Below are 16,670 nucleotides of genomic sequence, written 5' to 3'. Positions count from 1 at the left end.
AATTAACTCGCTAGAAAAACGCTAACCAGAAAAAAGTTATTCAAACCATTTTTGGGGTATGTCTATACAATTTTTTTTCTTCTAAATGACGTTATTATTGCTTTGTAATAGACTCTGATAAGACTATAGAATACATAGTGTCCAAATAAGATATTTGTAGGTAAAGTGAAAACTACTTTTTTTTTTGATGATCAACACTAATGGTTTTCATTGTAGTACCGGAGATTCCTAATGAAAACATTGATAATCATTTGAAAATTCTGCATAAGTAAATATAATTGAGGAATAATTATAGTCAATCTATGTAATATCTTGTCACATTAATGCGAATTGGAGTCGATCAGCAGAGAGTGCTCAATCTCAGTCTTGGGCTAGTATATTTATTTATTCGAACACATGAATATTGGTACAAGAGGGCACCAAATACATATGCGCCACACAAATCTCACTCGATATGTGTGAGGGCTGTGATACTGCTCGGGTGCCCAAACCGAAGCAGGTGGTTTTCTTAGGGGGCCACAACTCGAGCTTCTGACCTAAAGGTCTGATCCACAAGGTAGTGGAGTATCAGGAGGAGATGCAGTCCCATGGAAGCCGGTGACCAACGATCGGTTCATACGCTATTTGTTCCCGCAGGATACTGGAGTCCATGTGCGCCATTGGTTTGGGGTCCGGTTAAAGTGCCGGACATTCGCTTTTCGTCCTCTCATTTTCGTAAACAGCATCCCCGCCACGAGAAGCAATGAGTAGGACTTCCTTGGCACAGGCTGTATACGCGTGGCCATACCAGGGCATAGGCTAGTAGCCTATCATCAACAAGTTATATCAGCTATTTTGAAGAGAATTGACTGCCTTAATGAGATTTTAAGCTATGTCATTCATTGTAATTAATTTCATTCAAATCATATTAGATTTTTAAGTCAGCTATATAATTATAGTTCCTCTAAGAAACACTGCTAGAGGGAATTTGTTTAAAATAGAGTCAAACATTTATATTGTACTTATATCTCTCTGATGCACCACTCGAAAAAAGAAATTTGAACTGATAATTTATTTTCGGCGAGACTATAATTTATGGACGAACCAATCAAATTTAGAATAACAGATCATGGATTTTGGCATGGAATTCATTCATCCATTTGGCTAACTAACGTTTTGGCATTTTAACTGATGTTAGTCCGTGATGAAAACCTTAAGTCTAATTCCTAATCCTAACTATCAACTGTAAATCATAATCCGTATTTTTCACACTGCTTTATAGCCCTTATTTAATCCTAGTAAGCAGGCGAACATTCTCAAGGTTATTTTAGCGTGGCTCAAAGGTCATCCATAAATTATAATCTCACCACATTATTTTTTTGGAATTAACCATACTATACAATTATTTCGAAATGAAAGTTTGTGTGTGACAATCGCAGATTTCAGAATTTCCGCTTTACAATATTTGAGACGATATTCAAACGGCACAAATCACTGAGTGGTATTTTGTTAAACGCATTCAACATTTAACCAGTGTAAATGAAACGTATGAAAACCACTGTTTTTTTTAGAAACTTCTTGGGGGGAGCAGGCATCTACAATCTGATTCTCAATTTTTTGCATTGATGGATATGGAGGATCCATCTGGGGGAGTTGGAAAACGCTGATTCCAAACCAATGGTGCACATGGGTTTCAGGATGCTGAAGGAACAAATGAACTATGAACCTATTGTTGGTCACAAACTACCATGAGATTGCATCTCCTTACGTTGTTTTACTGCTTTGTGGATCAAACCTCTAGATCGAAAGCTCCGGGTGCGGCTACCTAAGGAAATCACATGCTTTGGTTTGAGCACCCGAGCAGTATCATAGCCCATACACAAATCAAGTGATTTGTATGACACATTTGTTTTCAGTGCTCCTTTATACAAATATTTATGTGTTCAAATAATAATAATTTTTGCATTGGATTCAATAAACTCATGGTTTATCTTCCAGAATAGAACAATTCTATCGTGATGAGTTACAAGTAGACTTGATTACCATTAAAAAGATGCTTGTTCTTTTTATCTAACAAATTGAATATGGATATCACAATTTTAGAAATTTGACAGTTTCATAAGTGTATTTAAATACATAAAGTAATTTCTTTCAATATTTTTTAAACTAACCTTGAATCGACATATTTATGTTCTACCGATTTCTGAACCAATTTAGATTGTGGTGTACACAATCTTTCGAACTGTTCAAGCTTTAATAGAAATGAAAAGTGATCATACAATTAGCTTATTTCTCAAAACTACTTTCCAGATTGTGATATTTATTATTGTCTTTAAAACAATAACTTACGCCTGTTACACCTCGTGGAGGAGCATAAGCCGCTCACGAACACTCGCCATCCAACCCTGTCCTGGACAATTCTTTCCAGCTAACTCCAGTTATTATTCATCTCTTTCATATCTGATTCTATTTCCCGAAGTAATGTGTTCTTTGGCATTCCTCTTTTCAGATTCCCTTCAGAATTACAAGTTAGGGCTTACCTCGTAAGGCAGTTTGATGATTTACGTAATGTATGTCCTATCCATTTCCAACGTTTTTTCCTAATTTCCTCTTCACTTGGAATCTGGCTTGTCCTCTCCCATAGAAGGCTATTATTGATAGTATCAGGTCAATGGACATTGAGTATCTTGTGTAGACAATTGTTTATAAATACCTGTACATTTTTGATGATGGTTGTAGTAGTTCTCCAAGTTTCAGCTCCGTACAGTAGAGCTGTGTTGAAGTTCGTATTGAAGATTCGAACTTTGATATTGGTTGACAGACAGTTGTTTTGAGTTCCATATGTTCTTTCATTGTAGGAGTGCGGCTCTTTGCCAATCCTCGCCTTTACGTCCTAAATTAGTGTTAATTCATTAAGGGACTATCATTCAGTTCTCTTCAAATTGTGGAGCAGTTATGCTCATATTGTAATTTCTTAATTCTGTTGATGTATAGTTGGACTTTTTCTTGATATCATTGCATGAGTGATTCACAAATTGGTTATTAACATTTACATAAACGTCCGCCATTCAGACTCGTAATTATTTCCTGTCTCCAATTTCAACTACTGTATGTTCTCTCGTCTTTGACTGACTCTCTTCGCTACAGACGTTGTGCTAATTACATTAATTTACATTCCAGAAACATATATTGTATTCAAGATTAATTTCTATTTGTATGAAATGCAGTTATTAAGCCAAGACTCTGTGGTTTGACATTAATACGGAACATGTTTGAAAAGCACATATGAAGACAATAAATCCTACTGTGGTGTGGGTTACTTATATTCATATCACTAGTATATAACAGTGGTCAGACACAGAATGTATTTCAGTAGAAGATTGATGAGGAAAGAATGGGAACGGAACGCAATTGGTATGAAAATGCACGAACAATGAGGTCTGAGACAATGGATTGATGTTTGCAACAGGAACATCCAAGTTTGAGATGATGGGTTGATATTTTGCAAATTAACGATTTACTATATGGTTGAGATTAGATGGTTGGAGGTAGTCGACAGGAAACCCTGGACCCAGGTTTTGTGCTACTTGGCACTCGTCAGCAAGGTGTACCTGTACTCCCTTGCAGATTTGATCTCGTGTCACCCAGCTTCACAGTCAGAGACATTACCACTGAGCTATCCGAGCCGCGACCGACCTCCAGTAGGACTGAGATGTAATCACAATTGATTGATCACTGGGTGGCGACTAGACACGCATGACATTGATCACCATCCAGTGATCAATCAATTGTTCTCAGATTTTATTAAAATGGTCTGTAATTTCGTGTCAAATACAATCGATTGTCCCCACTGATGTTCTGTTCTCTACACTACAATACAGTCACTTTTATTGAATACAGTAATAGCATTATGGGAAAAAAGTCCACTGTTAACCATTATGGTTTCCTTCAAATCATTCAAAATAAACTAGCTATCTGAATAGTATTAAAATATAAGACGTAGCTTTTATGAAGAGTTATGAGATACAAAATTCCTGGACATTACAAGTAACAAACAGTTAAGAGGAGATCCTCTTTCCCTATGTTGATATTCAGGACGGCAGTTGATTGATCAGTTTCTGTTGCCTTATGTGCAGCATGAGTGAATTGACTCGTCATATTGTTTTGTTAAAAGTTTTAAGTATATTTTCGGTGTATGGCTGGCATTGTAATTCAAGACATTCGTCTCATCCTACTTGAGATTCCTTAACCTGATGCACCTGCATTCCAATGTTGGTATTGACGCAGCAACTAGACCCCAAGTACCTATCTCTTAGCCACCAACTGGCTCAGTATGAACACCAATATTAGAATGCAAGTACATCCAGCTGATGAGTCCCAAGTAGGAAGAAACACAGGTTCGGATTCTACTTCCTATCCACATATTAAATATACCATTATCATATAAATATGTCTAATCGCTTCTCTTTTTTTCTTCACCTTGAAAAGTTGGTGTTTCCTTTCTAGTTCAAAGACTTTCTCTTGCTTCTTACGCCGTTCTAAATGTTCTCTTAATAGTTGAGCACGTTCTTCTGCCTGTTTCTAATATGTAAATACAAAGAGGAAATATTTGAAATTAAAAAAAAACGACTGAACAAATCATGATTGCCAAGACATTTCAATAACAATATTCTTTAAGTATACATTGTAGAGTGGCATGTTTGAATCAGATTATTGCTTGAATGAATGTTAATAATAAGAAGCCACTTATTTCACTATAGAATCGACAATCTAACTTGAAATTCAGGCTTCATCTCACCTGGGACTTATTCACTAAATAGTTCCACTTAAGTTTTGATTATCGTTCGAACTTTATGATATTATCATTCTATAGCTAGTCTTTAGCAGCCATTTATTTTAACACTAACGAGATTGGACGATGATGTTACCGACGAGCTCATCATTTTAGTGGCTCAGTGTATCTGACTTCAATTCAATCGTATGAATGATTGCTATCAAAATATACATGCTTACAATACTCGTATATTATTATCAACTTAATTCACGTCAGAGAATAACGGAATAAAAGAAGTCAAATACGAGAGTGAAGTTTGAATACGTACATTTCGTACACTCATTGATCTGGACAGACAATCAGGAAAACGATGTGAAGAGAAGAGAACGAAGCAAAATGAAATCATATGCAGTGGCGAAGACGAGTGAGCTAACTCCATTTGATAAGGCGTGACCCAATATTTATATTCGAACAAAAATAAATTGCAGACACTCAATGATTGGAGCAAGCGATTAACACACATACGATCATATCGAAATAGTCAGGACTTATGAGTGAATAAGTGACAAGGTCAGAACGTGGCTTGAGTAGAATAAATAAGCTGGTTTGTCCAGAAGCTAGAATATCCTATGTGTGCTTGACATAGTACCAGCCACCATAAGTCATATTATACACATGGAACGTAATAAACACTCAAATTTATTAGGATATCAAAATCGACGTGAAAGATCAACACAAGCCTTTATATGAACCAATACAAGTCAATCAAAAATCCCCAATCAGATTTCAACTCGAAAATATGGGAAAATGTTAAGGTTATAGAATATTAAGAGTTTTAACATCATTAATAAACTTATTAGTGCTAAATATCAATAATTTAGACTGCAGATCATGGTTATATGGTCATGCTATACTCTGATTCCTAATCTAATTAGCTTAGGATCCTAACCCTATCTCCCTATTTTGGGGGGAACTTAGGGTTTTCCCGATATATCCCCCGGACACTGGGGAAGACTATGGATTTTTGTATGACTTTAGGGAAAAACCCCGACATTTCCCTAGACATCCTCAAATTCTCCCCGAAATCATAAGCCTGAGAACCAGAAATCTCCTAGACTCATGATCCCAACCATAAAACCCCATGACTCTAGCTCTCAACTCTGAAACTTCTCAGCTTCAACTTCTAACCCTGAAACTACTTAATTGTAGATACCAGCCATAAAAGTCCTTAGTGCTAACTCCTGACTTTGATAATCCTAACCTTAACACTCCGACCAGTAATATATTGACCTTAATAGTTCATTCCATATGAAAACCACCATCTTTGAATGATTGCAGTTCTTTCAAAATACGAAATATGATGGAAATCATAGGTTTCAGCAACAATCTATCCTCAACAGCGTTTCAAATTAGCGCGTCTGTTAGCTGAATTTGGACTAATAGTTCAAGACCATCGGTTAAGTATGCCACTTTACCATATACTTTGAATTACATCATGTCGGCTCAAATACATTTAGATAATGGAACAGGGGACTCCGTCAATTTAGCTGAAGCACCATGTTAAATTCGATGCGCTATATCATATCAGTTATCTTCTATTTAAAGCACTGTGAAAAATAAATGTAGGCAATTTTTAAAAATCTATTTACAAAAAATATATGTTATCGTTTGCTGGGTTTTGAAAATCGCGAAAAGGTTTGTCGGAGACTTCTGCAGTCTGTTTGGTGGTCTGAAGGTCATCGCTATGATATCGTCTTGTCTTTACGTTCATAGTGTTCCCATCGGTAGAAACAACTCACGATATTTTGTCAGTAGGTGTAAGGGAAATCGCAGAGCTTAGCCGGCCATCGAAGTGTGGTCGCAGACATCTATGTAATATATATCATTGTAAATACGATATATCTGTATGAATAACTTTGCACGATTAACACGATTCTCATTGATAAGGATCAGTTAAATGATGAAAATATTTCAAAATATAAAACGAGCCAAGGATGTGACTATCCCTTCAATCAATGATATGACCATTTGTTTGCAAACTACACTTGTAACAGTCAGAATTGTACATAGGATCATGTAACGAGTAATTATTTGTAACATACCTTCAAACTACATCAATAAAACATGAATTGTAGTCTCATCAATCGAATAACCATAAACATAACCATAACCATAAACTTCTACCCTTAATTTCAGTATCACTCACTCTATCAGGTACTAACGGTATATCCAGGCATTTTTAATAACGACACATGTGATTATATATTTTTAATGTATGCATGGCATTTGCTTTCATAAGCCAAGTTTTAACTGAAGAAAATCTTTAATAGACAGATGGTTGTTTCAGTTGTGCCTTTGTTGCACAAATTAGTCTAATCTATGTTTAGCCACGAAAAAATTTCGACAGTCAACAATCAACTAAGATTGATAGGACTAGCAAAAGTCGGGTAACGTAAAAAGAGAACTTTTAGGAGGATTCAAAAGTGGGGGGTTTGGTGATCAAGTGCATAAACAACAGTATCAGATTACTTATTTACTGACAATTTATTTTGATGAAGTTTTCCCTTCATTTTAAATTCTAATATTATTGATTTTAAATTAAGGTAAATATATCTACCTTATTGTAGTTCCAATAAAAAGTACTTACTTTTAATGCTTCGAACTTTTGTCGTTTCTCTTCCAAAGCTTTTAACTGGTAGAGAATATGGAAAAAAACAAACTGTGTAATACATTTATCAGAAGTGGTTTTGTTGAGATTTTAGAAATTTCACTGATTGAAATCATGAGTCAATTAAAGCTAGACCATCATGGGAAACCTGGAAGCATTGGTCGGCCGTTTCGTCCTCCTGATTCCTCAGCAATGCGCATCCACGACCCCACCCCCGGCGAGACTCGAACTCAGGACCTATCGGTCTCGCGCCAGGCGCTTAACACAACTAGACTACTGAGCCGGCATCCAGCGGTGTTAATGTCTAACTTCAACCAATCCACGAAGTTGCGCTACCTTACACCATTGTCTTCAGTGAGTTGATAACTCACAACCGACCTGGTTGAACTCCACGGGTAACGGCTTCTCATCAAAACTCCAGGAGTGACTTCAAGAGATAATAAATTTATTCCGAGTTTCTTATGTGTAAATTATTTGGTTCATATGATAATTGTCGTTGATGTATTAGAGAAAAAAATGTGATATAGCTCAAAATGTGACGAAATGATTCAGCCTTATTTGTTTTTTTTATTTTTCTCTAGAAGTTAAACGATAGTGGTTTGAATACCACACAACGTATCAGCTAGCAAAACGGTAAGTACGCCTTGTTAACAAGTAGAAATTAGCATGAGGCCTAGGTTTAACGTCTCCTACCAACTACTCGCAGCTGCCTAAAACCAAAACCGATCTAAAGAATCTTTCACTCAGTCAAATCAAGTTATTTTCTAGTTCACCAGCGGTCTCTACAAAAAAAAGAATTACTCTACTTTACCCCTTCTGTGTATATCTATAAATTCAGCTCGTCATTGTGTTGTGTCAAAAATTGATTGAAATAAGAAATGTATAACATTGGTTACCAAATCAGTGTTTCCAATTGTTAAGGGCCTACTAAAATATGAAGGGTCGAGTTTCGATCCTTAGTAAGTAAGTGCTGACTGTTGAGAAAAACTATGCAAATTACTTTACATGAAATCTTTAATAAGATATGTTCAATTGCTACTTACCTCTCTTTGATGTTCAAGTATGCGTCCTGTATTATGTATAAAGTAACAAAAAAAATATTCACAAACACATAAGTCATCTTTGATTTTAAAAGTGATAGAACCAAATGTGAAACAACAACGTTAGAAAGAATAGAATCACATTTCAGTACTTAAATTATTAAAAGTCAGTTTGATGAATATTTTGACTGAGCACTTGAATCCGTTCGTTAAGCTTTTCTAATAACCCCAGGCTAACTCTACACGACAACTTGAACACAAAAGAAAAGACATGAAATATGGAAAGAATGCTTTACACCAAGTTTAGTTTATGTATAGAAAATCGAAGGTATTTGTAGTATTTCAGATGGCTTTGGGCTTCTTGAAAGCTTTGGAACCCTGATAAACATGGTAGTAGGATAGGTAATCATCCAATCAGAAGTCTGACATGTGACTCTTCAGTTTTTAGATGTTTCCGAAAAACTTTTCTTGAATGCTGATAGTATAAAATGTTTCCCAGCGTTTTCATAACCCCTTTGGACTTTTTTCGAGGAATTTTCTGTGTCTCTTCCACAACATTACATAATTTATAGCTTAACATGAAATTAAATATGCGTTGATCTATAGAAATTCGTCTATACTTTGATGTGATCAACCACTCAAAAAACATTCAAGGGATAATTACATAAAATATCCTCGTTTTATTTGCTATTGACTAACTAGAACAACACATTTTGACCGAACAATATTGTTATCAGCTAAATCTTCATTGGATATTACTCAGATATCCTGTAATATTTTTATGTATATACGGAAAACGTTCAACTAAATAAGGCAATTTATTAATGAATGATAATCATACAAACGATTACATAACTAATTATCATAAGACAGAATCAAGGACTGATGGTAAAGTGACAGTTTGGTAGTAAATATAAGAATCATAAACAGCATAATAAAATGAATAAATAGATTGACAATATTAAGTAGGCCAAAGTTTTTAAGTGTAAACTCATTACTATTAAGAACTACATGATGAAAAATATGTGAATAGTCAATTTAAGTATGCAGGGAGTGAAGAAGAGAAAATAAGCTAGCAAATGGTAGAAAAAATTTGTAAAGCTGTGATGTTATTTACACACGCGTTATTTTAACTTATGCGTTTTATTACTTACTAATTATAAGTAGTATAAATTTAAATAGGAATGTTCGAGCATTAAATAGGCTAAATGCGATTTCAGTTTTCTCAGCGTTATTGTAATTCCAGTGAATATATACATACACTGAAGGTCATCATAAGAATTAGAGTAGCTTCAACTCAAGAGAAGCAAAATTAATATACAATCATGACTTCCTATGGGAATTTCAACAATCCATTTCGGTGCCGGTTACTACTCCAGGAGTTCATACATTTAATGACTTTCAATATAAAGATTGAACTAATCTTAGTTAGGCCACCGTTGAAAACTTGGAAGCACTGGATGACTGTTTCATTTCTTAGCGGCGAACATCCATGAACCTACATTAGGGAACTGAAACATTTTATTGGCTAATTCAAAGTCAGAATTTTCAATTTAATGAAAAAAAATAATAATAAAACTATGCTGAAAATTAATAATGATAATTAGATTACCTCTTTCGTTGAGATTTACAAATGGCGAGCCGCCTAATATATCAGCTACACCCATAATATGACCAGCACCACGTGCACGGTTCATTGCGGCTTGTTGTCTAACAGCGATAAAATCTTCGACTAATTTGGTTTGCTTAATTGCTGATTGAATTTGTTCATTTCTACGTAAATTTGATTCGTATGGCTTTGAATAGACTAAAAGAAAAAAAAAACATGAAGACAAAAACAAAGTTGCACAATAAGTAAGAATAAAATGAAGTCTATTTATAACAAAAAAGAGAGTAGATTAGTCGTGATAAATCAAAAATACTTCTTCTTATGCTATTAAACACTTAAATTGAAACAATCAATCAGAAGGTCATCTATGAAGAATTGATATCATCTGAACAGATTAGTGGTAACATGAATGATCATATTGCACACTGATATACCTATACTGATTCTTAGTTAAGTACGGTCAGGAATTTCTTCCATCATAGAAGAAAAGAGTTTTCTGAACCACACATAATTTCGACAAAAGAATCTACTAAAACAAGGGGAATCATTAGGGGAGTTTTACTAAGCTATCATGTAACTGTTAATAGACATTTTACCATTTTTGAACTATTGCTAATAATTTATAGAACCTACAGGCAAGTGATCTAATGACATAGATCCCAAAAGAGATTATATTTTCTGAATGGATAACAGAATATAGGAAGAGGGACAAAATAGTGTTATGCAACAAAGATCCGAGAATCACACAGATAATAAAATCCTGAGCTTTTCTAGTATGTAAACACCAAAAAGTGTCTATTATTTAATGTATTATAATAAAACATGATGTCGATCAATTACTTTCTAAAAGAGTGATAATGTAAGTGATTCATTATTTTAAGTAAAGGTGGATGATGGCTAACAGTGGAATGCAGAATGCGTGTTTCGTCCTATTTTGGACTCGTCAGCTGGATGTATTCGTATTTCAGAGTTAATGATCACTCAATAGAAAGATTCAAACAAACAATACAAAAATGAATTACATTCATCATTTATTTACACTTTGAAAACAATTTGTATCAAAACAATTAAAATCTAGTGTAATTTAATCATGAATTATTTCCCGGTTAGCATTTTTTTAGTGAGTTAATTTTCTACGGAATAGGGTCGCTAACCCTATGCCCAACCCTCCTCCATTATTCAGGCTTGGGACCGATATTAGCCCCAGAGGGGCTCCAGCCGAAGTTTGTTGTGCCGGAAAAACAAAAGCGCTGAGGAAAAATGCTGATCACTTATACTCGGAACGAAGGACCTCGGCAATTCCCACGATGCGAAAGTAACAACACAAAGACTGGTATAAGTGAAGATTTATTAGCCCCAAACACTATGGAGACGACGAATCAAATATAGTCTAAAATACACTCATTTATATATTGATTGTACACACATTTTGATTAATAATTAGGATTAAATCACATACTCAGTTATAACAAATCACTTACTGAGCATAGTTCATGTCAAGGGAATACAAGAATATCGTATATTATACAAAAGAAAATATTATACTGAGAAAACAAATCAAATACTACACTGAATGATCCTCACGTTGAATCAAAACGGATGTATTGTTGAATAAAATTCATAATGAGTAATTCAATCGAAAATTGACTTTTATTTCCCTCATATCAAGCAATAATTAATCTACTGGGTATAACTCGGGTCCTAACAAACCTCCCCTTTTTTGAAGATCCGGAGTTGATTTCCGGGTTCATCCTCCCCCACGAAACAGTGTTGGATCCTCATATGCCCAAGTTACAATTAATTTGAATTTATTTAAAATATATTTGACGCACTGAGCAGAGAATCGACTGAAAGTGATTGAGTGGTGAGGCTGAACGGCGCTTGACATGAAGTCATCGAAGTTTGATTCTTCAGAAATATTGTGATCAAATTTATTGGGAACATTACTAGTAGATAATGGATCACTATGATAATAAGCGTCCAACAAAACTGCACCAGGTTCTTGATTATCGTTTCATGCACGTGACATAATTTCTGGCAAAACAAGGGAATCTGGACAATTAGATTCGTCAGAAACTGCTATCGCTGAATGATGAGCTTCATTTGGTGCAGCTGCATTCAGTACACTGCTCGATTTGTTTTCTGTTTCTTTTTGGGCGGGTACTGCAATAATTTCATAAGCGTTTAATAAGACATCGTCTTTCTGTGAGCTGGACAATCCAATATTTGTAGTGTTTCGGGGACAATGGGATTTGAACTCACGACAGAGCATGTCTCTGAAATGGACATTTCTGGATCACTGGGCGCATCATGAATGACTGCTATTTCGTTTGAAGTACGGTTTATCGAGGATTCGTGGAGGCTGCGGTCATTTTCCAGCTCAGTGTGCAATTGAGAAATCAATCCATTCACTTCCGTCGCATCTCCAAAGCATGAGTAATTTAACAGCTGCGTGCGTAAATTGACTAAGAACTCCAACTGTCGCTCAAATAGCAGCTGTAATCGATTGGATGGGAGAGTCATTTTTTCATTTTTTTGAATCAGCACCGGTAATGAAAAGTACTGTATGATTAATGACCAATGTCGTTGAAGGACACTGATGAAAAATCTGAACGCTGAAGGCTGACTTTGGATTGTATTTTGTTTTACCCCGTCGCCAATTTATTCATACATTCCACAAATTACTCGTTTGTTGAATAAGTACTTGGAATAATATCTGAATTTTACGGTGAAACTATGATATCATTAAACTCGATCATCATTGGTTCGCTAGTATACAGTAGGATTTCATTAACGAATAAATCTTTTTTGTAAGTTAAGGTTATGTTCTACCTTGTCAGTGCATAATGCATTCAGCACTTTTAATCATTTTTTCTATTCATTTATTGCATGAGTATCTCATAACAAAGTGTGATTTTTGTTGGATCTATCAGTTTAAGCATTTGCGGTTAGTCACAACTGTCTGTTATGAAAATATCAATTCAGAGTATTCGAATATCCAGAGTAGTAAAACATAAATTAAATATGTGACATTTAAGGCTTAAAATGAACTATCTAATAAAGATTACACTCTGATACACAATACTCACCTAATAGATGAGCGAGTGAATGACCAAAAGTGTTAGAAATAACATACTTATTGAAAAGTGGAAACTTTATAACTAATCTCAGATACTATACAGAATAAAAAAGAATAAAAACGTACTTGGTTGATATTTATTGTCTTCGTACTTGCCATTCTCACTGAGACATTGATCACTTATAATATCATCAGTACTAGTATTATTACTTTCACTTTTACCATTGTTTATAATATTGATTTTATCATGAGTGTTACTGTTATCAGTAGTAGTAATATTATTTTCCTTGTTATATGGATAGAGTAAAGGACACATATCATTCGGTCTCATCGGTAGAACAGCTTGACATGGTTGTAGATAAGATGGTTTTATGTTGATTTGGGGTGTTGATGGTGTTTGTGGCGTTATTGATACTCCTTCGATTGCAAGAGATTGTGAAGGAATCGATACCGAAATCGTATCGATTGGCTTGGGGGTTATAGCTTCTGAATGTTTAACACCTTAAATTAAGGGCAATTAGAATAAAAGAACAATTTAACCAATATGTATCAGATATCGTTTAAAAAAGATTGAATACAACGTATGAGGTAATTATAAACAGTAAAAGTAAAAGCAGGAAACTCATGGTCCGATGGTGGAGTCATACAGCTGACTTTACAAGTGTTTGACAACAGTAAGGTGTCTCTTCCAGACAACTAGCATATACAGAAACGTTTCCTTTCCACAATCATAAGAAAAGGTTAGAAAAGATCAACTTTAAAAATAGCATACTCCACTTATCATAATTACTTTCCCTCACAAGCCTCCAAAGTCATTTTTAACCTAGTTTCTTTTTCAGGTCTTTGGGAAAATAATATCCCGGATGGCAGTGAGGTGTCAAACTTACTCATATATTTAACAGAGGTTGGATATCACCTCTCTCTTACTGAAACTCCATTACTTATTTCTTCTGTTTCTAATAACAATCTCCAGCTTCCACTTTTCGAATATGTCCATCCGCCGACTAATCGACGGGCCGTGATGACTGATGTAGCAGTAAGTTGGAAGAAAGGTAGAAGCGACTAAACTAAGAAATGGCATCAGTCAGTGACTTCATTGAGTCATGTTAATTAGTGTAGACTACCTGGTTGGGACCCACGTAATTAACGTAACCAGTGGTTAGAAACATTGAAAGACATAGCTCAAAACATTTGCGATGACACATGTGACAAATTCCAAGCTTCTGAATCCTCCATAATTTTTTATTACTTCACTAGTTTGTATTCTCTTCTCAAATTGTATTTCGAATGCCTAATATTTCTTGTTACCACTAATACTGTTACTACCTAGCCCCTACTCTGGGATTTGTTCTGACAATTTCATCTCACTATTCTAATCGGTTACGGTTGCTTGAAACGGTGTACACATATGTCAGGTTCTGCGTTACGTTCAACTAATCGACTGACTGACTTCTTTCTTAGTTAAATTTAAGACCATATATTTATGAAGATTTTCTAACTAGACAAATTGTCGACTTAGTAGTTTGAATAGTGAAAGGTATTCCCTTATAGATCGTAAGTTGACAATTGTTGTGACTTTATGTCCGGCTAGTTACCACGTGATTTATCCAACAATCAAAATACGACTTATACAATCTTAGCACTGTGCCAAATCAATGACGTCCGACCGGTATGACCAGCCTAGTGTCCTCATTGGTCCTATGTCCGCCTAGCCCGTCCACTTGAGTCCAGAACACCAATACCAGCTCCCACTATGCGAATCGAATCATTTATTTCAGACATACTGGATATACATATCAACCAAACAGACCGCAATGCACCATAAAATATGAAATAACACTCGTACACAATAAAGCCAATAAGTGGCTGTGAACGTGGGAGGCAGTAATTAATAAACTGAACATAGCTTAAGAACAGTAAATCGTACAATAATAAATTATAGGTCAAAATAACGCTTATAATGAGAGGAATATAAATATACATAATCTAATTAGTGAATAATTATGCCATAAGAATATATAGATAATATTTGTCAAATAATATGTCTCAGAAGTTACTCGTGATTTAATCTTCGCTCGGATGTAACAACAATATCAGCGAATGTTGACATGAACTGTGTCATCAGGTGCAGAGTTTATTGACTAAGGGCCCTAAGTGACAGGTTCCAGAAATAGTTGCAGCGTTCCAAATCAATTAGCTCTTTATCCTTCTCTATGTTTTATGTATTAATATTATTTCGTGCTTTGTAATGATCGAATTCGTTCATCCCAAACTAGATCATCTATCTGATTCTTTCGCATCACTATGTATCCTGACGTTGTTGAAGGTACAGAGATCCTACTCTGCCTCTCGAATTAGTCTTGTAAGGCCACATGCTTATAGCCTCTTCCATGAAAGTCCTCCTCACTATCTCCAAATACCTTGAGGGTATTTTTGAGGAAAATAAAGGACAAAAGCAGATATCTGGTGTTCAGATTGAGTTACTAACTACATAGAATACTTTCTTGAAGAGTTTAAAAACTTATATTCCAAAGAAATGCGAAACATCTGCTCCGAAATTCCCCAGAAAAATCCCAATGGCTTAAAAACCATACAAAACATTTGACTATACAATAAATAAAGAAACTTACAAATATAATTATCATAATCTTTACAGTTTATTTGTTGTATACGATCTCTTTCTTGTTTGTATTTTATAAATGCATCAGCTACAATTACACTTGGTGATGAAGAAGGATTACAATCATAAGATTGATTAGTCGAACTGATTATTGGTTTGTAATATACATCTTTTAGTTTGGGATTTTCATTGATCACATTCACCTAGAAAAATGCAAATGAAGATTTTATGTAAATACGTGTATGTGTATTATACGTATAAAAGATTGATAAAATACTGTTTGGTTATGTTCACAATGAAATCGACCCTAATTGGTTGTTGATAATGAAGCTCAATGGATATGACAATACTAACAAAAACAATCCAGTCCTTACAAGTGATTCATTTCGAGGTTGATTCATGGCATTCTTGTTCAAAGCTGTGATTGATGAAGACTGATTATATCAAAATTGTAGCAGTGGTTTATGAATCGTATTGAATAATAACCAAGTTGTATTTTACAAATTGTCTGAATTTGTAAGTTTAAGTCAACAAATTTTTATTAAATGGTCTAAAGACATTGCACTAACCATAGGAGTCAAGAGTATTGAGCTAGATTTACAAGTAAGATTATGAGTATGCACTGCTAAGGAATCCGAAAGTTAGAGCAAAACCTTTATATGGTGCTCTTTAGTCTTCACAAGCCCAATATCATAAATTTTAGTTGTTAATAAGGCCATGTGGGAGTAATTTGTAAGAAAGCAAAGGGAAACCAAATCAAAACACGGAATCAGTCAGTGAAGTCATTGACTGTTGGATGGAACCGTAAAGGTAGGTAATAACTACCTGGTTGGGGTCTGCTTAATCAATTATTTAATCAATCACTGGAGATGTTATTTGATATAGCTTAGAGTCAGAAGCG

The 16,670-nt window shown here is 34.9% G+C and overlaps 1 protein-coding gene across 1 annotated transcript in view; it reads right to left on the bottom strand.

Moving 5' to 3' along the window:
- MCM8_2 (DNA replication licensing factor mcm8) overlaps window positions 1-16,670 on the bottom strand; it is a 67,312-nt gene that overhangs the window by 36,375 nt on the left and 14,267 nt on the right. The window contains exons 13-19 of the mRNA XM_051219401.1: window positions 15,780-15,972; window positions 13,276-13,650; window positions 10,074-10,268; window positions 8,465-8,490; window positions 7,401-7,445; window positions 4,459-4,560; window positions 2,151-2,230 (exon numbers count right to left, since the gene is read on the bottom strand). Of these exons, the coding sequence (XP_051067111.1) occupies window positions 2,151-2,230; window positions 4,459-4,560; window positions 7,401-7,445; window positions 8,465-8,490; window positions 10,074-10,268; window positions 13,276-13,650; window positions 15,780-15,972 (1,016 nt within the window). The remainder of the gene's footprint in view (window positions 1-2,150; window positions 2,231-4,458; window positions 4,561-7,400; window positions 7,446-8,464; window positions 8,491-10,073; window positions 10,269-13,275; window positions 13,651-15,779; window positions 15,973-16,670) is intronic.

The sequence above is a fragment of the Schistosoma haematobium genome, chromosome 4 (assembly GCF_000699445.3).
Source record: "Schistosoma haematobium chromosome 4, whole genome shotgun sequence".
NCBI lineage: Eukaryota > Metazoa > Platyhelminthes > Trematoda > Strigeidida > Schistosomatidae > Schistosoma > Schistosoma haematobium.
This window is presented reverse-complemented; position numbering and strand designations above follow the sequence as displayed.